This window comes from Musa acuminata, chromosome BXJ3-9, assembly GCF_036884655.1.
Source record: "Musa acuminata AAA Group cultivar baxijiao chromosome BXJ3-9, Cavendish_Baxijiao_AAA, whole genome shotgun sequence".
NCBI classification, from domain to species: domain Eukaryota; kingdom Viridiplantae; phylum Streptophyta; class Magnoliopsida; order Zingiberales; family Musaceae; genus Musa; species Musa acuminata.
This window is the reverse complement of record NC_088357.1, coordinates 1,041,498-1,066,373: the sequence shown is the minus strand read 5'-3', so window position 1 is coordinate 1,066,373 and position 24,876 is coordinate 1,041,498. Positions and strand designations below refer to the sequence as shown.

Below are 24,876 nucleotides of genomic sequence, written 5' to 3'. Positions count from 1 at the left end.
ACCACCCATGCTGCTATCGGCCTCTCGTGAGAGAGCATCAGCTAAAAAGCTGAGGGCGAGAAGGTGGGCTGCCTCTCTCTCCTACCACATATGCCTCCTCTCCCGGCCCTCTAAAAAAGCAGCTGAACATCACCAACCCATGAGATGTGTGATGCTGCAGCTTTGCTTGCAATGGCAGATGTCGTGTGATGCGATCCCATGGCCGGGCGATGTCGCAGCAAGCAGGCAGCGGTTACAAGTGTCACCTCATTAGCTTTTCTTCCTTCTCCACTAAGTTGTGCTGCGTACGATCCCTGAGGTGTAGCGTGAGGTGAAGAAGACCCACCGAACCATCTCAACTAGATGTCGACTGGAAGCAGTGCCTATTTGTTGCTTGTCAATCCATGGAACCTTTGAACCTTCTCCGCAGCTCACAGAAGGATTGAACACGTAGATGAAGTAGAAAAAGAGGGAGTCCATGACATCAACCAGCCTTTTCCCTCTTGAAGCTTTTGTGCCCATGCATTCATTGCAGCCTCTCCCACTGCCAACCCGTAAAGTGCCAACCCCGGTGGCAAAAGCAAGCAAGCAAGCCCACGCATGCTTCGCATCAAATCCACAATGAACGAGGAACATACCTGAGATGGGGACCTGAAACGGTGATTCCTTCACCCAAGTCTTCTCTCACTCTCTCTTTCTCTTCTCCTGTTTCTCGCGGAGCTTTTCCCCACCCTTCTCCAAAGGAACCATTTGGGGGCTTCCGGAAAGGTAAAGATATATATGTGGGCATGATGGTAAAGTGGCGAGTGGGAAGTCCATGTATATATAGGGGGCTCCTCACTAAACCATGATCCTCTGCTCTTGGATGATCTCTCTTTGGTTCTCTGTGGAAGAGGAGAATCGAAGAGAAGTGCAGCTGCTGCCGTCCCCGTCGACCCGTCTTCCCTCCGAGACGCTCAACTCCTCCATGGCGACCGATGCTTCCGACCATCCTCTGCTCGATCTCACTCTGTCGATGAGCGTCGGCACGCAGCGGCCGTCTCCCGGTGAGGAGTCCCAGAGCCGTGCGAAAAGCCTGCAGGTATTGAGGCATCAAACTGCGGAGCAGATCCGACTTGCTGCCGCGGAGAATGCATATGCTGAGAGGATGAGGGAGGTGACGAGGATGGAGATGGAGTTGGCGGAGAAAGAGTATGCACGAGCTCGGCTGGTATGGGAGCGAGCCAGAGAGGAGGTGAAGAAGGTGGAGAGGATGAAAGAGATGGCGACCGGGAGGATCAACTCGGCGTGCTTGGAGATCACTTGCCACAGTTGCCATCAACGATTCCGGCCGTAGCGGAGGCCGGTCCGACGTGAGTCTTTGTCACTTGTTGGATTATGGGATCATTTATCGCGAGTTGATCGAAACTAAGGGTGTCTTTTAGAATAACAAAGTTGGTGTGGTGATATGAAAGAAGGCTGTTCCAATTGCACGATTGTCAAAAATGTTTCTAGTTGATATATGTATTCTATGGAATCGATGAAGCAGCGATGCGATCATCTTCACCAGAGAAGAGAATTTAGTGTTCTTGTCTCATAAATACGGTGCAAGTCTCATATCAATCAATAATGAAAGAGTGAGTAGGGGTCGCTGTATGTATGTAAACTAGCGACGACATCAAGTTTCTCCCTCGTCTTGACCCACCTCTTTCCTGCCCTTGCTCCCCACCTTCACACCTGCTATTACCTATCGAGTTGCTCCTTCCGAGGATCTGCATGCTACAGATCCTTCTCCGTAGCTACCTCAGGATGCCGACGATTCATCTTCTTTTTCGGATTCTTGACCTGCTGCAAAGGTCTCAACACCCACAATCTGGGCGGGCCTCTTCAGGCGTGCCGACGGCATCGATGCACCAAAAGTTCTCCGTAGGATTGGAAGAAAATTTAACTCGGTATACGGGCATCCTCAAATCTAGAGCTGATTTTGGGCAAGAAAGAAATAGATGATGCTTAGGTCTCTTAGCCTTTATGCATAAAAGGGGATTTCACTAATGTCATCTCTATTCATGCTAATTGGTTCACCTAAACTAATGAACAAATTGAGTCTGCTCGAATCTCTAGCGAACTAATTGGAATGACCACTGTGGAATTCGGCTGCCACAAACAATTATGTGGCGTCTCTCTTCAGCAAGTTAAGATCACAACGATTCAAGAAACATCAACTTATTTCTATCTCGTCATCTTAATATCCCGTCTGTGTCGGCAGTAAACGTTGGCCCCGTTAATGGTGTCACAGAGGGACACATTTGCCGTCTTTGAGCTGCATGGACAACCAAATAACCATGGCGTGGATGTGCAATTGGCTCGTGGCCGTGAATGCTGCAACAAGAGCTCTCCAACCATGGCAGTACGTAGCTTTTTCTTCAAGAAAGACATCAAGACTCACCTACTGAGTCGGTGATGCTGCAGTCTCACAGAACCGATCGGAACTGGAGTTGCCTTCGATCCTGAAATGCCACAGTTTCCCCTTGGTAGAAGCCAGGTTCTCATGACACAGGAACTCCCAAGAGTACCACTTCTCGATGGTGCGATCCGTGTCGTGAACGAGGACGTCCGTGCTCCGCCCAGCTCGCGCCATCACGGCGGCGGTGTAGATCGCGCCCATCCGCCCCGGCGCCTCCGGTCCGTCCCCGCTCGGCCCGTCGATGACCACCACGTCCCATCCGCTCTCGTACAGTACCTCCGGTAGCCCCCTCAGCGCTAGCTCGCAACGAGGTGCGCGCAGGGTTCCTGCTCCGTGTCTGCACGCGGGTCGTCTTCTCGCATGCTGGAGCAGCTCATACGCTCTCCTGGCTTTCTCGTGGTTGCCGAACGGGTACATTCTCAAGCCTTTGGATCGTCCAGATCTGAGCTTTTCCGGATCATCTTCGAGGAACACGGTGGTGCCTTGGCTGTTCAAGGTAGCAAGACCAAGAAACTGGGGTTTGTATCCGAAGATGAGAAGGTTGCAGGGGATTCTTCGGGCGATGATGTTTGAGACAAGCTGGTGCTCTTTGGGACTCAGGATGTCCTCACGAGGGCGATCGACGTCGTGTCTGGGTTTCTCGGGTGCATGAGGAGGAAGGTGTTCTGGAATTGCAGGGATCGAGGAAGTCCATAGAAGCTTAAAGAGCCTAACGATGGATAAGGATGAGAGAAGCAACAAGAAGATGAAGATGAGTTTCTTCGGCCACATGATCCTACCAATGACTCTCCCGACTGCCTCTACTCTTCATCTTTCTTCGGCTACTGGATTTCTTAAGAACCAAGGAACGAGTAGCTGTCTGAGCTTTGAAGCTCTCCTTCCGTGCTTGCTTAGAACTCGAGGAAAACAAATCTGACGCTGATGTTTGTTCTTGCCATCGTTCTATTGATGCTGAAGGTCGAGTGACGGAGAAGAAAGTTCTACCAATCGACCGATGCAGTCGCAAATAATTGTGGGCTCGTGAAATTTACCGGCACACAACAGCTGGCTTCGGCTGTGCCGTGCAGCAACCTTTCATCTCTCTCAGCTATGATGCTGATTTGCGATCAGAAGAGTGGGTGAAAAGACAGCTCGCTTTTCCCTATTCGTGGCTTCCAAAGAAGATATAATTGCTCAGATCGGAGACAATTCAACCCGTACTATTATTGCTGTCGGTGAAATTTATCTCACTATAAATTTTTTTTGACAAATTAACATAGAAATTGAGGTAAAAACACATCAAAATTAGTTGAATTGTGTACAGAGTTTTATCTGTACAATTTTGACCTTATATATATATAAAGGTACAATTCGCACGACCAAAATCGACACTGTTGGTTCGATCGCATTCAAGTCCAACATTAAACGGCAATCCACCAGTGCACGATCTGATGGTGGTGAGGTATGTCCAAGACAATACAGTACACACACACACCAAACTGCTGCACTTATCTCTACTCTGTGGATGCCATTTGATAGCATGGGAGTCACATGGTTTCTTATCCATAAGATCCTCCTCCCTTCAGAATTGGATTTCCCCCATCACTTCGTTGTCAGGAGTATTGACCAACCCCCTTAGTTTGCTTTCTCGATCGGACAATGGATTGGCTAAATCCCTTCCCGTCGTCTTGTTTCTCCACATCGCGCTTGGTTCATAATTAACATAGAAACAGGCTTCGTTCATTCAACCAAAATTAAAATCTTTAAGTCCAATCAACACATAAAGAAATCGTAATTCCTACGAAAAAAGATCGTAGAATAATTTAAGGTGCACGAAGAGAGATGATGCTGCGATTCCTACAAACCATGTGTGTCCGTCTGATCGGGAAGAAGTCCATCGATCTCAAAGCCAGCAAAACCTTCCTGCCTGAACTGCTGCAGGAAGGAGGCGTGCGGTACAACTACATGGCAGATCCAAGAGGTAAAGGAAGGAAGCAAGCGAGAAGTAGCAGATCAGCAGAAGGTCTCTGCGGTGGTGGTCTCGTTGGCTTTCACCGGCGGGATCCTGAAGTGCCACAGCCGCCCGGTGGCGCCCACCCGTTGCTTCTTGCAGAGGAACTCCAGCGCGTACGCCTTCTCCACCTTCCGATCCACGTCGTGGAGGAACACGTCGGTGTCTCCCTCCCCCCGCCGCCCCCGCGCCATCACCTTCGCCGAGTAGATCGCCGCCATCCGTCCCGGCGCCGACGGGAAGTACCCCTTGGGAGCGTCGATCATCACCACGTCCCACTCCCGCTCGTATACCTCCCGCGGCAGCCCCACCAGCGCCAGCGGGCACCCGCCGTTGCTCTGTAGCCCCGATATGCCATCCGCGGCTCCCGGCCGGCACTCCGCCTCCTTCCGATACCCCCGCAGCAGCTTGTCCGCCTCGTCCAGCCGCGTCCGGTACTTGACGTGGTGCGCCCGCAGCATAGGGGAGGTCTTGAGCACCAACTCGTACCACTCGGGATCCTCCTCCAGGAACAACGTGGTGCCGCCCGCGTTCATTGCCGCCCACATCCGGGAGTCCCGTCCCAGGCCGAAGACCAGGAAGTTGCAGGGCCCGCGCCGGCGGAGCACGTCGAGGGTCAGACGTATCTCCGCCCGCGACTGTTGCGGCACCGCCGAGGTGGTCGCGTAGTAGAGGAGCGCCTCCGCCAGCTGCCCCGTGGCGTCGGAGCCGCCGCCGCCGAAGGAGATCCGGGAGAAGACGGGGGAGATGGAGCAGAGGAGGCCGCGGTCGGCGCCGATGAGGAAGCTGGAGACGAGGAGGGCGCCCGCGACGAGGGCTGCCACCGCGGCCGCCGCGAACAGGGGCTTCTGAGGAAACGCCCGCATCGCCTCCCCTCGGCGATGGATGTTAACGGAGAAAGTCAAGCTATCGCTGCGCTCGCTCCTCTTTTCCCCTTAACCCATGTCACATGGATGGTGGCTTCCTTTCGTGACAGTAATACCCCTTTTGCTTAGAATCATTTACGATCGAGTGCGGTATAATCAATGCTAGGGCATCGAAGGCGAGGGGTTGTTTGTACTGACGTGTGAGATCACGACACATAGAGCGACGGATTTTGAGGACGCGTAGGACAATGATGGGCGGCGGAAATGATCCCCGTCTCACGAATTTGGACGGGTGAGAGAGCAAAGGCTGGCGTTTGAGGGCTGTGAATTTTGGACCAGCAGGCTGATCTCACGCCCCCACGTGAGCTGGCAAAGACAGATGTATGTATGACAAGGATCGATTGTATTTTTGTCATCCGCTCGGCACGAGCATGCATACCTCGACAGCTATGCAATTTAAGTGACGAGAGTCTGTGGGGTCCAGAATCCAGACCGATCAGCCTACTGGTATAAAAGGAGTGACGTTGCGGTTGGTGTGCAGATAACAAGGAAGATGACATGTTCTCCGACAAGAGAAGCCATGTATGTCTTTATGATAGGCAAAAACTGCAAGAAAGAGAGAGTAAGCACCGGCATGTCACCGACTCGGCCGATCTGTTCACCCACTTGCCATATTTTTGGCTTTGTAAAGGCAGACATAACTCGCCGGGGGACCAATCTCCATGGTTTGGGACGAACCGGCGGCGGTTCACGGTAATAACGCCGTCACGCAGAGCAGCTACCTTTCTCCGGTACGTACGTGATGCGATCTTTTAGCGAACACTTCCAAAGATAACGTGACACCTCTACTACGCGTTTATTCTCGAGATATCCTTCCCCGGTGACTCGGTGGGGCCCTCACGGCCGGTCCAACCATAAACCGGTATACTTTTGAGTTTTATATGGATACGAGGATGCTAGAAAAAGTGGAAGGAATTTAGTGAAGGTTAGGATCTATGATCGATCATCGAGATTCGGACTCGCGGAAAGAAGAACGAACGAACCTTCGTCGTCATGAACCATCAAAGATCGCTCAGCTACTGGTGGGGCCTGCCACGTCACGTGGTAGGGTGTCACCTCAGTACTTGATATCTGTGAGTATATTAAATATATAATAAATAGATCGAGTCGAGACGAGGCATCGTATAGCGTGCGTGGGACGCACTTAATAGTCGTCGAACGCCGGCTAACTAAAAGACAAGCTTTGTTTATTGGGGGGAGCGTCATGTGCACCGAGCAATCACCATTTTTCCCTCTTACCCTCTTGCATGTAAATATGTTTGTGTACTTATATGAAAGGACCCATCTCCTCGAAATTTGTTGGATTCATTGATACGGCCGAAGTCAACGTTGGCCGTGACCACGACAATCTATGTTCGTAGGGTCCTTCTCCATTTGGCCGGGTAGATCAAATTTTATTATGCATGGTATAAAAATTTATGATGATCATAGTTCAAATCATTTTGTAAATCAATTTTGAATTTTTAGGGATTGGATCTGAAATTTTGGTAGTAGCTACGCTTGTGGGAGCTATAAGCAAAAACAATAAATTAGATCAGCATAAATAAACAATCAATATAGAAAAATTTTTGAGAAACATAATCATTATGGAATGGTGAAATCTTGCCTCACTTAATGTTGGGCCAAAGCCCAATTTTCTCTGGGCCAAGAAAGTGCAACACAATATATGTCATACCAAATGGAGCCACGTGTCGTGTGGGCAAGCAAGTAGATTTCGTGTTTGTGTTTGATATCATTTCAATATCCCATTCAATTTGAACTCAAAACAATATAGAATTCGAGATATATTATCGAGGCATGCGATGCGTACGGCGTATACGTACAGAGCGTATGCTACCGGCGCCTTTGCAGTCGTCTCTCGGGTAAAGGAAAAGAAAGAAAGGCGCAGAACACAGAGGGTCGTACGTACGTTACAGCAGGCCAATCAACGGTTCTGATGCTGCCATCCGTAGTGGAATCAACGACCGCCTGTACCTTGTGTCGATGCAGACGCCAATCCCGACGAAGCACCATCAGACGGCTCCAAAACCTCCACCTCATCCCGAGTTACGCGATCAGTGCTGGAACCCGGTGTTGTCACGCGCGGTGACCCCCGCCATCGACGCAGGCAATAATGCATTCCCGTTCTTCCAAATATACCCTTGCGCAACAGTGTCCATTTTGCCTTCAAACAAGGGGCGGTTTCGACATGTCGGATAAAGTTTAAACACAGGGTCATGAAGTACCGCAACCTCCCCTCAGAGGCAAAACTGACTCGCCCTGTATCGAGGGGCGATGGGAACGCACGGAAAAGCTTCGTGCGAGAAGTTTACCGCCGTTTATCTTTAAAGTTCACGAATCTAAAAGCGATAACTTAACTCACCGACGGCAGATGTCAACTGACGCATATCGATTCGTGCAGTCGATGGATCATTTCTGCTAATTTGCATATTACATTAGCGACCACACTATCCCGCGCTCTCTTCGCTCTCCGTCCTCCGTGGGGTCGCGAGGGAAAGATAAAGGCGATAAAACCCTAATCCCAATCTCGAAGATTTTGGAGTTTGGACCGGCGGAAGGAGAAAGAGAGGAAGAAGAGGAGGGAAGCCAAGGAATGAAGAACCTTTACCCCAAAGGGAAGGGAAAGATCCACCCGTCACCGGCGGACGGTGGCGGGCCGTCGTCCCCGAGCCAGGATGTGCTCGCGGTGCTCAAGCTCCTCCCGGCCGCCATCCTGGCCCTCACGGTGGCGCTGACCTACCAGGATAAGGAAGTGCTGGCGTACCTGATCACCAGGTCCATCCATGGCCCGGCGACGCTCGCCGCCGGCGTGGAGCGTAGGCGGTGCCGTGGGCATCGGCCGCTCTTCGACTGCGGGTGCTTCGACTGCTACATCAGCTTCTGGTCGAGGTGGGACTGCTCTCCCGACCGCGAGCTTATCCACCAAGCCATCGAGGCGTTCGAGGAGCACCTAGCCAGCCTAGAGAAGAAGGCCGGCGGCAGGGGGCGGCGGAGGGAGCGGAGGGTGGTGGATAGAGCCGAGAAGGGCAAGAAGAAGAACAAGGAGCGGAGGAAGGCGGTGGTCGAGGAGGAGGAGGAGGAAGAGAAGTCGGTCGAAGAGTCAGCCATGGCGAATGAAGCCGCGAGTTTATCCGGCGAAGTCAAGGAATCATCGGATATTGTGGAGGCCGCGGCGGAGGAAAACGAGGAGGAGAAGAGCGCAGAAGAAGAGGCGCTGCCGGTGGGCTGCGAGAGGCGGAGGGGATGGCCGGACGTGATGGGGCTCTTCAACTCTCGTTTGTTGAGCCTTTGGGGTCCGGGCGTGTGAGGCTTTTTTTTTTTTTACCTTATCTTTGAACGAGGAATAATAATAATAATAATTAATAATTAAATAAAACAGAGAAAAAAAAAACTAGAGATGGGGGGAATTATATTTGCAGTTGTTGGTTTGGAATTTTAAGTTTCTGTAGTGGTTATGTCTCGAGTTGTGTAGAGTTCTGTAGTCGAGTATGCAATGTGTATGCGACTTATAGTTGACGAAGTAGCAGATGATGTTGGTGGTGTTCATCATCGAGAAAGATGCTGGACAATTCAGATGATAGTTAGATTGATAGATAACAAGAGGCATTCGAGCTTCATATATGGTATTGTAGCATTGAGGACGGCTTACACTACTTGCCCGCTGCCATGGCGTTGGTGTGTAATCCTCTCTCTCTCTCTCACTCTCTCTGTGCTATGATTTGCTGCTGGTTAAATCTGGTGGCCGTCGTGCATGAGGACGGGCTCGAAAGGCCCCATGGGATGTCACGGGACGTTGGATGGGAAGTATACATGTATCGACTGAGATGGCCATAACATCGTCTATAGGTCCATAAATGCGCATCTTTCGACTGTCTTTGTCAGGCATCTACTACTGGGTGGTAATCAATTCATGCATATGGCCACTGCACCAACACAGCATTCACAAGGATTCCCTCGGTGGTTCTGCAATCGCTCGAATGGACATGTAATGTATCTGATAAGTTTTCCTGGTCGTCGTCATTTAAATATAGCATCGAGGTCATAATTCTGAGCTGGTTTTCCTCCTCTTCGTTGATTATGTAGTCCATGCCAATGGTGGTTAAAGTTAAAGCATCAAAAACGTCACCACGACCATCACCTGATTTGTAGGTCTTATAATCAAACTTGGCTACTTCATTTATGCATCTAAGCATAGGACTTTGAGAGCCAATTTGTAGATGTCATTGCTGAGAAATCCTTTGTAAAAAATAAACTATTCGAAAGAACGATACTCAGTATGATAATGAGAATCTTTTGCTTAGTCCTTTTGTCGTTAAGCTATAATGAGAACTAATAAGGCATATTTCAGATCTTGACCACGTCGCACTCCCGCAAATCCAGCATAAGGGCCGTCTCCCTCCCACGCCAAGTCGAAGCTCGTACGAGAAGGTGTCCTCTCGACGAGTCTAGTCCCGGAAAACTCGGGACGGCACCGCACGGCATCGTTCCATGCATACCTGACGAATGCACAAAGGTACGAACTCACCATTCGGAGGGGGTCGGTCGCCACGCCAAATTCATATACGATCGATCTTTAGGCAATAGTATAAAAGCCCCCGACCAGCATCTGGCCATGGGAAAGAAAAAAGAGAAAAACTACTGATTTAATCTACGACGGACCCAAGTCGGGAATCTTCCGACCCGGGTTTGTGTGCAGGAACACAGCCATCCCAATCTCTGATCCAGCTCAGTCTTAACACTTCCTCCAACCGACAGAGAGACGCGCTCTCGAGCATCGAAAACTCGAAACATCGACTCGTGGATCAAGCCGTGTTGACTCCTCGATCACGATACATGAGTTCACCAACTTAAACCAGGAAGATACATAGGGGAGCTGATGCATCTCACCATTCGGCTAATAATTTTAAGTTGGGGATCATATCCACACGATGATTCTTCGTGTTCAAGTAATGACAACTACTCATAACGACATAAGTTCCTACGAGTGTAAGTGGTACATATTTCGAGAATAAAAGGCTCCGAGATACTTCCGGTCAATCTGGGAAGTATGCTCTCAACATAAGCCATGTACGTTCTAACTTAGGGTAGGAGCGGACACTCCCATCAGCTACGCTCTCCCAACCAAAGTCTTGCATGCCACACGTTCGACTTCCACTTACTCTCTTGTGATCCCAAACCAGGTCGACGATATCGCTTATATGACGATTTAAATCCAAGGATGCAATCTCAGGTAAAGTTGATCGAGATGCCAATACCGCAAAAAAATCATCCTTAACTGCAATCCAACTCTCGGGAACGATCGATTCCAGGATTCAAATGGAACACCAAAACGATGACCTTTATGATATGGTCATCCGGTTTTGATCGACAAATTTGACACTGTTTCCCACTTCCACACCTTACCAGAGCAGACATATTTGGTCAGTCGTCTTTCTGGCTTTAAAAGATCAAACTCTTCACGACCCATCTATATCTGTCGTCTTCAAAGATCATGTTGGCAAGCATAAATGTAGATAGGTTCCAAAGAAGTGTATGTAAAACGATCAAAAGTGAGAGAGACGATGTAGGAAGGTCATTTTTGCTGCCACTGTTTAGGTGAGATGGTGGTGTAGGAGGCTGGACCATGGTGTCAGGCAAAGGTGGTGGTGCATGCCCATCCGAAGTCACCGCCAAACCCCCCATCCGCGGCTTATCTTCTCGGTTATTTTTTGGTTGTTCGATTGTTTTGGGCGAGGGTTCCTGCGATGCCTTTTTTCTACCCTTTCTGCTATGTTTTCTAGTGTGATGTTGCCTTCTCTTGCAGGTCCTACTTCGTGCTATCTAGCTTTCAAACGATCACGTTAACCAGTTCATGTCGGAGCTACTTTTCCATTAGCTTTTACTCCTATGTAGTCTTCATGCAGGGAATCACACCAACTACGAGTACTCTAAACCCATGCTCCTAAAAAGCTACGTCACATCAGAACATTTTCGTTTAGCTAAATAATCAACGTCTATATATTTATTTTAATAAATACTATTTATGTGTCATGAAAATGTCACCTAATTTAGTCTCTTCATCATTTATCTTTTTTATAAAAAAAAAAATATTTAAAAATAATTAATTTATGTCGTCGGAGGGAACTCATCAAGCGATAAGAACAACATTATGAGTGGAATAAATGTGGTGATCTGTACGACACATTGACATAAACGTCAAGCCACGTCCATTCGACGCGAAGTGTGATGGCCAACTACTCAATCATGGGAGTCGTAGTCTTCTACTTAGTCCTGCTTGTCGATTGCATGCGGTGTCATGCATGGACCATAACATTTTGTCATCCACAAGCCCTGCCATCGATGCTACGTGTGCGTGAGGCCCAAGTATGTGCTCCGAATGTCGATGTATGGCATGGCTTTTTTTAGGTGTCTTAAAACACTTTCTCAAATCAGATAATACATATATGCAAGATCATCGCCATGCATATGTGTACTTGATAGGCGATGCATTGGATTAACATGTCGTAACCCATGCAAGAGTGGACATGTTCGCCTGCCGGTGGCAAACATCCATGGAATAGCTGTTACGAGTGCAAGCTGTCGTCTAATGGCTGATCTTTCGAGGGGAGAGGAGGACGTGCACTCTACTCTCCATCGACTGTGAGTCGTATGCTACTCCTTGTCGTCTCTCTTCGCCACCTACTGTCAAGTATGCTTCTTCCTGTCCTCGTGCATTTGCTTTGCACAAGTTGTGCTCCCGGCATAGTGAAGTGAACTGGAGTTGGATCCCACCGGAAAACGATTGTGCTCTTTCATTTGTTGGTTTAGCGGTTAATTAGGACTCTTCTTTTCGAGGAGGTTCTCGTTTCAGATTCCAATCGTCGAGGTGGGTTGACTTTGTAGCGAGAGATCACTCCCCCCATTGTTATCATAAGGATCGGAAAGTGATGTTGGTATCACCGAAAGCAGAGAGAGATCATCGCATTAAGTCACGTACCAAATCTGCTTCCATCGACAACTCGGCCGTAATGTGATCGGTTGTCAGTGATGTGAAGAAGCTAAGATTTGCACGATCGCTGTGCCATGACACTGCTAAATCAAACCTTCCTCCGCACAAACTAGTTGAAGAACCGTGACATCTCAAGCAGGAGAAGGAGATCCAACGCGCATGGGAGAATATAATACCCTATCTGGCTTATCCTCGCCATCCTACACCCATGCCGGGCATTGTTCATGCACGCTCGCAAGTGCTTGTGCCCTCTCTGAGACTGCACCGTCGTAGTTAGACCGCGTGACGTCGGTCTTTTGGACGTATGAAACCCCTACACGAATCAGATTCCTGTTCCTTGTTTCCTTCTCTACGTTTCCCTTCTTCACTCATCGTCCTCCACAGTATCTACCCTGATCATTGAGGTGCCCACCACTCCCTTACATCCCAGTCCCACTCTTCCTTTCCCTCCTTTTATTCTCCCTCGCCCTCCTTTCTTTCTCTGGGACAGCAAACGGCTAAGATGAAGGTGAGCGGCTCTTTCGACTTCTTCCCCTATGCACTTCTCTTAGGATCCGTAAATGAAGTCTCAAACTCATGTTCGATTTCTGGATCTGCTATGTTTCGATCGTCTTTCGTCAACATTTGGTTCAATTGCTGGCTTATAGAACTCGAGACTTGCAACTCGATGTTCCTGTACGTTCCTTCTATGGTCTGGTCACTAAATTGCGGTGGTGAATGCTCTGCTGCAGCTACTGGGTTGGATGCACCGCAAGTTTCGGCAGAACAGCGGCGATGTGTTAAAGGACTATGGCAGCGGTACGATTACCAGCTCCTTGTTATTCGTCTCATTGCGCACTATGTAGTTTCTTAATGTGTACCCACGGATACAACGTATTCGGGGACAGGGATCCCGACATGCGTACATTAGCTGGTTATAGGAGAATTGCCTAACCTACGCTGTCGTACGTGGGTTGCAGGCGGCACGTGCAATTGCCTCTCCGGACGTCCGTCTCTGGGCGAGGACCTCCACCGCCGCCGCCGCAGCCAATACGAACCCTTCAAGGCAAGGAGCCTCCGCCTGGAGGTGGAGGAGCTTATCGACGGCGGGAACGGTGGCGGCGGGAATGCGGCGATGGAGGAGTTGCTCGGGGGACTCCTCACTATCGGAACTTTAGGGTCCGGAACGGGGCCGATCGAGGACAAGGAGGAGGCGGAGGAAGAGGAGAATGAGGCGGGAAGCGAGGACGATGAGAAACAGTTGACGGTGTCGGCGGAGGAGGAGGAGGTAGTCGTAACCCCGGCGGCGCTGGAGGCGATCGCGGAGAAAGAGGCGGAGTCGACTACGGAGACGGACCTGCTGGTGGTGAGCGCGGAGCTGGAGAAGGTGCTGACGGCAGAGGCGGAGAAGGGCGGTGGCCGGATATCCTCCGCCCGTTCTAGCTACGCCGGGTCGGCGGCGTGCCCGCTCCAGGGGTTCTTGTTCGGGTCGCCAATCGAGGTGGCGGAGACGATGGCGACGGCGGCGGACGCGCGGAAGGAGAGGCGGGCCTCGCTGGGGGAGCTGTTCATGATAAGCCGGATCACGGAGGAGGAAGCCGGCGGCGGCAGCGGAACTGCAGAGCAGGTCAAGTTCGCCGGAGGGCACGATGAGGACGGGAAATCGACGGCTGAGATATGCCTGATGAAGAAGAAGATGACTAAACGCCGTGGCGGTAAGGGATCGGACGGTGGTGGTCCATCGAATGGTTCAACGGTGGAGACGAAGTTCCAAAAGGTACGGATCTCGAGATCACCGTTCGTATTTATAAGTATGAATCGGACGATAATAAATTCTGCTGCTCAAAATTAATTTGCAAGAAAATAATTTAGTAATTACAGAAATTAGTTCAAAAGTGCAAATTTAGTACAGGAATATATATATATATATATATATATATATATATATATATATATATATATATATATATATATATATATATTTGGCTGATCAAATTGCTGACGAGAGCAAAGTTTATTTGGTGATCTCCTCACAATTTAGACTCTAAAATACGAGCTGCTATTATCACGCTTCAGATCCTTCAGTTCTTTCACAAAAAGGTTCACCCCGAGAGCAGCATCATGAGTAAGAAACCTTCCAAGACCGGCAAGAACGAGAAGAAAGAGTACGCGCATCCGGTCGGAGGCAGTGAACCCGCCGGCACCGACGGCTGCACGGCGGCCTCCGCGAAAGTTGGCCCGTGCAGGAAAGAACACATTCCAGACCTCAACTTCTGCTACAACCCTCCGGCCCACGCTTTCGGTGGCAATGACTCCAACGGCAGTCGGGAGCATTGGATTAAGACGGATGCAGACTGTAAGTACCTCATCGGAATACTCATCTTTCTTAGGTTGAACTCGAATGCATTCTGGTCGATTTAGTCAGAAAGAATAATAACAATAATAATAATGGCTATTTGACAAACACTACTTAAAAGCATTTACAGTGGAAACACTTATCAAGTAGATAGAATATGATAGGCACATAAGGTTAGGGTTGTCTACTCGATCGAGTTGTTCTGCTTCTTTTATTGGATAAGCACATAGCACAGCTCATCACACGGGACAAAATTTGCCTCTGTAGATGAGTTGTCCGACCCCACAATATTGTTCTGTGAGATGAGAGAACTAAACAGATGTTTTGGCAAGAAAACAATTCACCAAAATCTGTTCAACTTACTTTTCCTCTTAATTCTGCTACTGATTCCTGTATTCCTTCGTCGTGCACCCACAGATTTGGTGCTAGAGCTATAGAAGGAGAGGAGTAATCTTTGAGTTCATGGATCCAAAAAGAAGTGAAGGATGTGTCTGTCTGTCTGGTAGCAGAGGGTCTGTGTCAAATCAAATAATACAAAACTTTTTTAAGGGTGTGCGGTGGTGTCTTCTGATGTGACTAAAAATAACGAAACAGTAGTAGCAGCCTATGTGAAAGTTATTTATACTTCTATTATCTACTCCTTATTTGTACTGTGTTTGTGTGTTGGATTGAATAGACTACTCCTAAGTTAAAAGTTCCATACAAGAATGGCTCCCATGCTTTTTTTGCTTCCTGTCGTCAGATTCTCTTCCTACTGCTGTTTTCATGCAGCCATCAAGTTTTATATGTGTAATATCTTTGCAAAGAATGGAAAGAGAGGTAGCAGCAGCTGTAAGATGTTGTGGAGGAAACAGTTTCTTTCTACAACTTTGATCTAAAGGATGTAGGGATTAGTAATACATTAAATATAGGGTGACAATTTAAATTAGTCATTGCTGTTGGAATGCAAAGTCATAAACCCAATCTGATACTAGTAGATTATTCAGCTTCTCTTCTCCATTGTATTATCATTGTATGTGTGTATTATGACCCTATTTGCTTGGAGTACAAGTACCAGAGAAACAAACATGTTTGTGGTACATATTATTGCTCTTCTCTCTCTCTCTCTCTCTCTCTCTCTCTTAACCTCAAAGGAAAAGACAATCATCTCCTCTCCTGGCAAGCTGCAATCAAAATCTTTGGCCTTCTGTGCTGTCCAAACAACACACATATATGTATTTTTTATATCCTCAGCTGGGTGACACAGAATAGTCAGAACAGATGGTCAACAATGTAGTGTGAGAAATTGCATGATAACTCACATTACAGACACCTAACAGATGATGCAATCAAGAGAATTTTAATTGCCCATCCGCATGTGCTTGACTTCTCATTTGGTTCTCTATTTTTGGAGAATAGAAAACACCATGCTGACAAAAGCTCTTACCTCACTTAGCTCTCTGTCTATTCTCATCTATGCTTTTGGATGAGTGCCACGGCATCATTTGGTGTTTACCTTAAACAAGGAAACCGATTGCTTAACCATACACACCCCATTGAAGAAGACCGTAGACAATGGATTGTCATGTTATCAAACTCAAAAGAATTGCATCATGTTGATACTATTTGGTGGGTGTGTAGAATTCTTGTAGGCTTTTATTCAAACTTGGATGACTATTCTCATAGTGTTGGAATTTTACGACCACGTGCGCCTTTAAAATATTCTTGGAATTCGGATGGGTCATCTCAATGACTAATTTATGTGCTTGCAATCCGGAGATTTACTTTGAGAATGCTAGCAATACCCGATTTTAATACTAGAAATAGGCTTTAAGTTGGATGGATAATATGTTTTTTCAAGTAAAATTTTTAGGTATTTTAGATCAATTATTTAGCAAAACGAAGAGATTGACGAAGATATTAGTTGCAGAATAAAATAGGATGATTAAAATGATAGGGGATGTCAGGTATCTTATGTAATCGTCGAATACTTTTTTAGATTAAAAAAAAAAATAGTCATGAGATTAATAATGATTTATTGTTTTGAGCGTTGAGTAATTAAAAAATAATATATACAAAAATTTTATGTTATTGAGATTAATGCGAGAAGTTACTAGAAAAGATAAAAATATATGTATATATTTTTATTCATTAACAATTAGATATCACTTCGATAGATAATTATTGTGATAGTATAAGCATATACTTAAGAGTAGTTAAAAGAAGTAAAATGATTAATATTAGTAGTAAGAGGAGAGCCACAAGAATACCTAAATTGAAACTATCAATTTAAGTACTCTAAGCTTAATTAAACATATGATGTTTTATAGATCCCAATAATAATAAAAGTTGTATATAGTCGATCTTAAATAGTTGAAACTTATTATTTTATTATAGTTATCGAACTAGATTATTCGACAAATCTGTTCATCTAAAACTTTGACTTGTCTTCTCTAGCCTCGCATGGATCAATTTAAAATTTATAGGGATTCGGTCAATTAGGATCCATCTAGATGAAAAAACTGAGACATTCATTTTGGTCAACATGAAACCACCTAACCCATAATATATTTGAAGTCTAAACAAAGATCAGAAGATTCATATGATTCTATATACCATCACATATATTATTACCACTCCAACGACTTATGTTTCAATTAATACTTACAACAATTGGGGTTCTCTCATAAGTACTTAAGCTTCGTATAGAATTGTAGCTCCAATTTGCCTTCTCATCATCATCTTTATCTAATCTAATGTTCTTGTCGATGTCATATGGGAATCGATGATGACGATGCTCGAGCCAAATCCTTTTTTTTTTTTTTAATGGTCGCTCAAATCCATTTTTTTCTTCTTCCCCTAAAAAGATTTTTTTCCCAAGAAAACAAGATAGAGACTCAAAAGAGTAACACGAAAACATCATATTATACTTGAATTTTGCTCGTCCATTAAGCTTAAATCAGTATGCACATAAGACTCGTAACATATTGGGTTCTTTCCTAACAAAATTAAGCTTCTAGGATTACTAAAAGAATCTAATCAAGATCTTTAGCAATTGTATGATTAAACTTCTTATGTTTGGTGTCATAGAATCGAGGCTTCAAACTCTTCTCTCAAGAAAAAATCCCTTCAAACCAATCAATACCACTTGGAATAATAACTTTTACGAAGACTCGAACGATTTCTCGAAAACTTGTTTTAGAAATAATATTGTTTTAATCTATCTAGTCTTACTCTTTCTTTCTTTCTTTCGGGATATATTCAAATAAGTTGAATATCTAAATAGTATATGACACATGCCAAATTGTCAATTCAATGGGATGGCTGCGACTTCCAACTCATCAGTACGGCCATACAAGTTCTGAGTTTTCTTCGCTTCATGAAAGACCATACAAATTTCTTGCTGCCATGAAAAAAGAACCGACCAACGTTTTATGTGTTCTGTGATGTTTGAAAATATTCATGCATGGCAATAAGCACTCATCTTCCTCGTTTAGAAGAGAGCGTCAACCCTGAGAGAAGTACTCCATCGAGAAGAAGCCATCATCAGCGGTAAGAAAAGCATCACGGGATGGTATGTGTTCTTCTTCTCCGTAGAACCAAATGAAAAGTCAAGCACATGGTTGGACATGCAAGATGGTTAAACAAGACGTTGTGCTGAGCATCCACCGAATGGGATAGGTACTGTGAATAGTCCATGGTCAAACTCATCGGTTTGGTGTAAGGAGGCTCTACGTTATCGGAGGAGTAAGGTTGAGTTTGGCATCATTCTAGAAACCTTCGTAAGAAGGAGCACATAATATCTTGATTTGATAAGTCTTATCGTATAAGATTGGGAATTGGGTTATGATCCATTAGAGCTACAATCCATTTCCGTCTTAATTAAATTAACAGTGTTTCTTGAAGATATTTAATATCGATTACTTCCAATCACTCTATTAACATATATCATATCAAACATCAATTCAATACCAAAAATTTAAACTTAAACCTCTCGGCACATCGTGTGTGCGTTTAATCTCGTACGTCAATATTTTCAACACTTCCTTTTACGTGACGATACGATATCTTTCTTTTAAATTTATCCTCATTCTTGGAGAAGTATATGCATGATTTATATGGTTTAATATAAAAAAAAAAATAAAAGAAAACTTCACAAGTGTCCACCTAAATGTCTCTTATATATATTTTTTGTATAATTATGGTATTATTATAATAAAAATCATCTTTTGTGGTTGGCAAATTAGCTAAATAATACTTTAAAAGTTGACAAGAAATGAGACAAGATTTCAAGATTAATTAACAATAGTAAAACCAAAACCTAACTAAAGTCAATTAGTAAGAAAAATATAGACAAAGATTTCATCTTAAATTATTCTGAAAGCAATACAAGTCGATGTATATATAAATCTCGGTTACGAAAAACTAAGATAATAATTGTATTAAGATGACATCTCGGTGTGATGTTTAGGGTCAACTAATTGAAATTTATAGTCTAAGATGCAACTCATATGTATGGCTTTTATGTGACCACACCAAGCTTCTTTCAGATAATCCAATAGCATGATGAGAATTCATCAGCTATTGATTAACGGATCAAACAACAAACAAATTCTTAGAGTTTTAGAAACTCCGACGAATTTAACTCTATGCGATGGATGGAAGATTTGTGTGTATCCATGCAATCTTCTCCTTCTCCTTCTCCATGATATCTCCGACAAGCCCAGAGATATCGCTCTTCTCCTTCTCCTCCGCCTTGCAACGGCACTTGCGATGGTAGCATACGCTTCGATGGCATCGATCTCATGCAAACCTTCGACCGCTTCCTCGTGAAACAACGTATGGTGATTCTCAACGTGGTCCTCGCGATCACCGCAAGGACGATTCCCCCTTCATGATTCTGCGTTGCGAGAAAACGCCGAAGGCTAAACGGACATGATGTTTCACGAGTCAGCGTCATGCATCGTTGGATCGGTACGTGCTGTATGCTTACCGTCAGGATGAACATGCCCTCAAAGTGCGTGATATGTTATAATTATTATAGTAAATTGAAGGTTCCGGCAGCTCTGGGAAGGGGAGATTGATATTCCAACTCATGTTGACTTGACGTAATGGTACAGAGGTTTGATAGTCGTCTCCGTGTACGATGACGAAGGACTGTGCGCTTGATTGTAGCAGCCACCTTCAGTAGACGCCCAGCTTTCTTGGCCACTAAAATTACGTGCCGTTCACGCCTCCTCTACCGTCGCCTCCATTTAGATGGCGACGTGACCAACAGCTCTTCATATCCAAAACCATAGCCGCCATCTATTTACCTTTCCAGTATTCCGTGTATTTATTACCTTCGCTCTTTCTCTCTGTCTGTAGAAAGAGAGAAGGAGAGCATGGAGAAGTATCCCATCCTATTTCCTGTGCAGCAATCGTCTTCCTCTTCTACTTCGTTTCCACAAACCTCCGAGATGCTCGGCAGCACCCACGTCTTTGGCAGTCTCCACGGTGGCAACTCGAGTGGTCTCTTGGGGCTGAAGGATTTTGAGGGCAGGGGTATGAGCCCGCAAGGAGACGGAGCTCACCACATGAAATCCTTGGCTTCGTCGATGGAGAACGAGACGAGGCCTGACAAGAAGAAGGAGAAGAAGGTGAGAAGGCCGCGGTATGCCTTCCAAACTAGGAGCCAAGTGGATATACTCGACGACGGCTATCGTTGGAGGAAGTATGGGCAGAAGGCAGTGAAGAACAACAAGTTCCCTAGGTTAGTCTCTCTCTCTCTCTCTCTCTCCAATCTTCTCAGAGGGAACTTAATATTAAGGTCAAAAAATGGGATGCAAGCAAGCATCCTAAACCACTGCAATTCCTCTATTTCTTGGAAGAATCACGATAGGATTAATGCAATCGATGCACGGTGAGCTGTAAAATTAAGGGAGAAATTGCTGTCTTTGAACGCAAGCTTTTCCTTCTAAAAGAGAAAGGCAAGTGTTGCACTCTTCTCATTCGATGGAAAGTTCAAAGAACCAAATGAGTGATCCTTTCTTCATCTTATCTTCTTCTAGGCGGCTGTATCATTTCTAGAGGACGACAAGGACTCCACACCGATCAATACTTTGGCAGACATCGTTCTCCTAAGGAATAGTTTTTTGGTGGTCAAACTTGACTATGAACACAATCCTGCCCAAGTTTTTTTGTTGTGCACGTATACGTCACGTCCATGTCTTATCTTTCCTCATGTGTGTGTATATATATATATATATAAAGAATCACTCGAGCGAAATTAGCTGTTCTTGCTATATTTGTAGGAATTATTCCTCGAATTCTATTCGTTGATTCTCCTAAGCATTTCTATTCAGCCACGACCTAAAGAACTAGAAAGGGATTCAGATGTATCCGAAACATTCTACTAATTTAGCCTTGTGATTGCGGGGATGTTTATGATCTATTCTCCCTCTTAATTTTTTTTCTTCGAAAAGAAAATTAGAGGATTTTATTGACTAAAGGAAACAATTGCATTAGTGTCTGTGAGAAGCAAAAAAAACCAAGTCGGAGGAAATTGAATTCCTCCAAAGATCAAAAAACTTGTTGATCGTTGCATGAGTGACGATCAAGTTAGCAACTTGGATCCGTCTCCCTTTTGCCGCTTCGACACTTGTTTCCATTTCTTTTCGTTTCCATGCTGAAATGATGCTCGATGTTATGTATCGCAGTTGATTGTCGACTCGACTCAGCATGTTTTCTTGATCTGGTTGCAGAAGCTACTACCGGTGCACGCATCAAGGTTGCAACGTGAAGAAGCAAGTCCAGCGACTGTCGAGGGACGAAAGCATCGTGGTGACGACCTACGAAGGAATGCATAGCCATCCGATAGAGAAACCCAATGACAACTTCGAGGACATACTAAACCAAATGCAAATCTACTCCAACTTTTAAGCTTACGAACAAAGAAAAAGAACTCATTGAACTCTCTGTAAAGAAGAAGGAGGTAGACATGTATGGTAGACGTACGTACGATAATAAGCCGTTTAATTGGGGTGCCACTTGTTCTTTTCTTGATGTATTCGTTCATTGCAATACATATATATGGCTTTGTTGATATTTGCTGATCATGAGACGCAGAAGGCGATGATGGAGAGAGCATTCAGGAGCATGCACGGAACATGGTTTTCTCGGCTGAAGGTGATCGATATCCACTCCTTTAATTGGCTACCATTGTCAAGGATCTTCCAACATGTCTCTTTGTCAACGAACAGAATTGAGGTTATGCTTGTTCAACTGCTTGAAACACTCCCTCTCTCTCTCTCTCTCCAGCTAAGAGAAACACTGCTATATAGCCTTCCATGTATTATAAATGTAGGTAAAAAAAGGGATGGTGGGCATCAACGAATCATAGGAAAGGATGATAGAGGAGAAGAATAGAGAGATTCAAAATCAAAACCTCTATTTCATATCAATCACTTGTGATTTTTCAAATTTCTCAAACTCCATTGTACTCTCTCTTAGTTAGCTCTATTCATCTCTCTCTCTCTCTCTCTCTCTCTCTCTCTCTCACACACACACACACACATACTCAATGCCGATGAAATCAAGAGTTCTACCTTAACTAAGACGAGAATCGATCTCTTATAGTTTAATTGATTACAGAATTTATAGACCTCGAATCAGGCACAAAGTTATCAGCTGATATTTCATATGAATCTGAAACCCAAGAATTGGGTAAAAAAAACCATACGTAGTATTACATATCAGAACGTCTAACAGTAAAATTAGCTATTATTTTGAAACAAAATAAAGATAAGAAAAAGTTTGAATAAACTTTCTAAATTATCAACTAATAAGGTTATTTAGTCTCAGTTGAGAAGTATGGGAACCAAGGGCTCATAAATCAGTCGGATCTCTCTTACCCTCAGATGTATTTTTGGAGCTCACAAGCTCCGAAAAAATAAAACCGTGCGGGTACACCTATCGTCCAATGCAGATAATTCCTCACGAACATATGAGCCGATCAATCAAATAATCCCTTATCAGATTGATGCTAAAAGGAGGTCCCGAGGCTTACACCTTGATTGAGATCACACCGACCGACCAAATAGTCTTTTATCATCGACCTTCTCCAACAATTCTATAGCAAAATAAAAATATTATGCAACTAGCATTTTGCGTCCATAACGTGTCCAAATGATTTAACCCTACATGTAGCGTATGCATGTCATTATCGATTTAACATTTTGCACCCATAAGGTGTCGAGAAAAATGATTTTGGGTTGTTTGATACCCCTGCAATCTCCTGCGTTGCTTCTGCATGTGGGGCATACCAACAGGCTTTTAATTTGAACTAAAAGCCCAACAAATCGTGGGAGAAGTCGAGAGGAGAGATGAGATGGATCAGCACAAGTAGCGAGGAATAAAAATGCAGGAATTTGTAGGCTGTGTCAGGATGTTGGTGTCGACGCTTCCTCTTTTCTTGTGAGTGCAGGGAACAAAAGCTGTGAACTTGGCAGCCTCGCCCAACAACAAGTCAAGTCTGAGATGCAAACATCGGAGGTCTTCATAATTACCTCAACAGGCATGGAACCACGAGGCCCTGCGACCCCATTCTCTGACTTAGCCGACACCACGACTATGTTCTCTAATACCCCTAAATTTTAGATTATATATATATATATATATATATATATAGTGGTTAATTGGATTTTCTAATTGGATATTAAATGAGAGAATTAGTAAGTGGAGAACTTGAGATATGGAGATGTATGGATATGTTATATCAAGATTCCTAAGGGCAGAGCAAATATACTAATTCCATACATAAAAAATATATAAAAATAATATTTTTATTGGTCAGAGAAATATTCGTCCACAACTAAAGTTTGATATTTGGTTCGTAGAATATGACAAGAAGGAATCTATCATATTAGCGAGAATCAAAATAAAAATATATTTTTTTTGAATACTTATTTTATTTTTAAATTATTTTTATTATTTAATATAGTGTATCTCTCTCTCTCTCGTAAGTTTATCGATTCATCTTATGATTTTTTAACTTGACATCAGAAAGATCTTATAAGAAGTCACTCGTAACGAAGATTCGGTTCTAACTCGAGTATTTTTTTCATAGGATAAAAAAAAAATTCTTGCACCGTCAAAATTCATTCAGGATAGGCTAACACTAATCATCAATTTTTTTTTATCTCTAACTAAAAAACCTGGCTACTTGTTGCAATTTCTGAAATAAACTTAGGGATGGATCCATAAAAACACACAACCATCAAGAAGAAGCTCAAGCAATCACATGGTGGTGTTATGACACAGTGAGATGAAACTTAGCATGCTGTTTTGGCCCCATAGTAAGGCTACCTTTGGCTACACCTTTTGTCTCATTTTCATGCTGTTTTTTTTTTCTTTCTTTCTTTCTTTCTTTCAGAGTACAAAATCCTCTCCAAAAAGATACAGTATGTGGAGGACACCAATAATGGCTTCACAGCTCCAATAATGAGCCACTCAAGCAAATGCTTGTTTCAACATGGAAAGCATTTGGCCATGTTTACCCCCCACTCTAACGCCACCCCACCCCAGTAGGAAGCTCAGAAGAACTGACACCCATTTGCACACCACCTCCATGTGGTCTCCTACAATGGCCTGACCGCAAGAGATGGCACTGTTTGATTGGACGCTCTGATCTTTAATGCACACGAGGCAAAGCTCACTCCTCCTCACCAACATGCCTGCTTTGTCAGCTAAGGCAGGCTTACAGCTCTTAGCTGCACCATCACATTGACCGTGTGATCAGATCGGTGATCACCAACGGAGAGCTGTCACTTCCATCATGCGTTAACCCAACCTAACTCGAGTCGCCTTCTTTTCATAAGGGAAACCTTTAGTGACATGTAAGAAAAGAGACATAAATATGCGTGCGATGTGATGGATGGATGATGCGCTGGAGTCAATTGCATCTTGAATTCTACGAAAGCAGCATCGTTTCGCAGACCTTAGGACGGACCATCACTTCCATTTTCCGCTGCAACCTGTAAAGTATGTTAGGGTGCATAGAGTAGGGAGTCCTAATCTTGTAATCACAAGGGAAGGGAGTCCGTCCATCATCAGGAATCTCCCATCTCGATGTGTGTCATCATTAATGCAACGCTTCACCATCGATTTACTAAAGTGCCGAATTAATTACAAGTTAGGCATACATAATTACCACAAAAATGAGATTAGCAAGGAAGGAAGGAAGGTAGCATCGCACCA

The 24,876-nt window shown here is 44.8% G+C and overlaps 6 protein-coding genes across 6 annotated transcripts; 4 read left to right on the top strand and 2 right to left on the bottom strand.

Annotated features, from left to right (window-relative positions):
* The first annotated feature begins 826 nt into the window (after positions 1 to 826).
* Positions 827 to 1,315, top strand: LOC135649969 (protein indeterminate-domain 16-like). The gene has a single exon (XM_065168974.1). The coding sequence runs from the start codon at positions 827 to 829 to the stop codon at positions 1,313 to 1,315; it is 489 nt and encodes a 162-aa protein (XP_065025046.1).
* Positions 1,316 to 2,165: 850 nt separating this feature from the next.
* On the bottom strand, positions 2,166 to 3,436 carry LOC135648293 (arabinogalactan O-methyltransferase 2-like). The gene has a single exon (XM_065165815.1). The coding sequence runs from the start codon at positions 3,191 to 3,193 to the stop codon at positions 2,405 to 2,407; it is 789 nt and encodes a 262-aa protein (XP_065021887.1). The 5' UTR covers positions 3,194 to 3,436; the 3' UTR covers positions 2,166 to 2,404.
* A 708-nt stretch (positions 3,437 to 4,144) lies between these two features.
* On the bottom strand, positions 4,145 to 5,382 carry LOC103996662 (arabinogalactan O-methyltransferase 2). The gene has a single exon (XM_009417622.3). The coding sequence runs from the start codon at positions 5,276 to 5,278 to the stop codon at positions 4,415 to 4,417; it is 864 nt and encodes a 287-aa protein (XP_009415897.2). The 5' UTR covers positions 5,279 to 5,382; the 3' UTR covers positions 4,145 to 4,414.
* A 2,411-nt stretch (positions 5,383 to 7,793) lies between these two features.
* Positions 7,794 to 8,959, top strand: LOC103996687 (uncharacterized). Its single transcript, XM_009417648.3, has one exon. It carries the CDS (start codon positions 7,932 to 7,934, stop codon positions 8,643 to 8,645), a length of 714 nt encoding a protein of 237 aa, XP_009415923.2. The 5' UTR covers positions 7,794 to 7,931; the 3' UTR covers positions 8,646 to 8,959.
* A 3,673-nt stretch (positions 8,960 to 12,632) lies between these two features.
* On the top strand, positions 12,633 to 15,369 carry LOC103996661 (protein LAZY 1). The gene is made up of 5 exons (XM_009417621.3): positions 12,633 to 12,834; positions 13,058 to 13,124; positions 13,286 to 14,082; positions 14,382 to 14,661; positions 15,079 to 15,369. Exons 1-5 carry the CDS (start codon positions 12,829 to 12,831, stop codon positions 15,096 to 15,098), a joined length of 1,170 nt encoding a protein of 389 aa, XP_009415896.2. The 5' UTR covers positions 12,633 to 12,828; the 3' UTR covers positions 15,099 to 15,369.
* A 4,575-nt stretch (positions 15,370 to 19,944) lies between these two features.
* On the top strand, positions 19,945 to 21,726 carry LOC103996660 (probable WRKY transcription factor 43). Its single transcript, XM_009417619.3, has 2 exons — positions 19,945 to 20,392; positions 21,384 to 21,726. Exons 1-2 carry the CDS (start codon positions 20,025 to 20,027, stop codon positions 21,559 to 21,561), a joined length of 546 nt encoding a protein of 181 aa, XP_009415894.1. The 5' UTR covers positions 19,945 to 20,024; the 3' UTR covers positions 21,562 to 21,726.
* Positions 21,727 to 24,876: the final 3,150 nt, after the last annotated feature.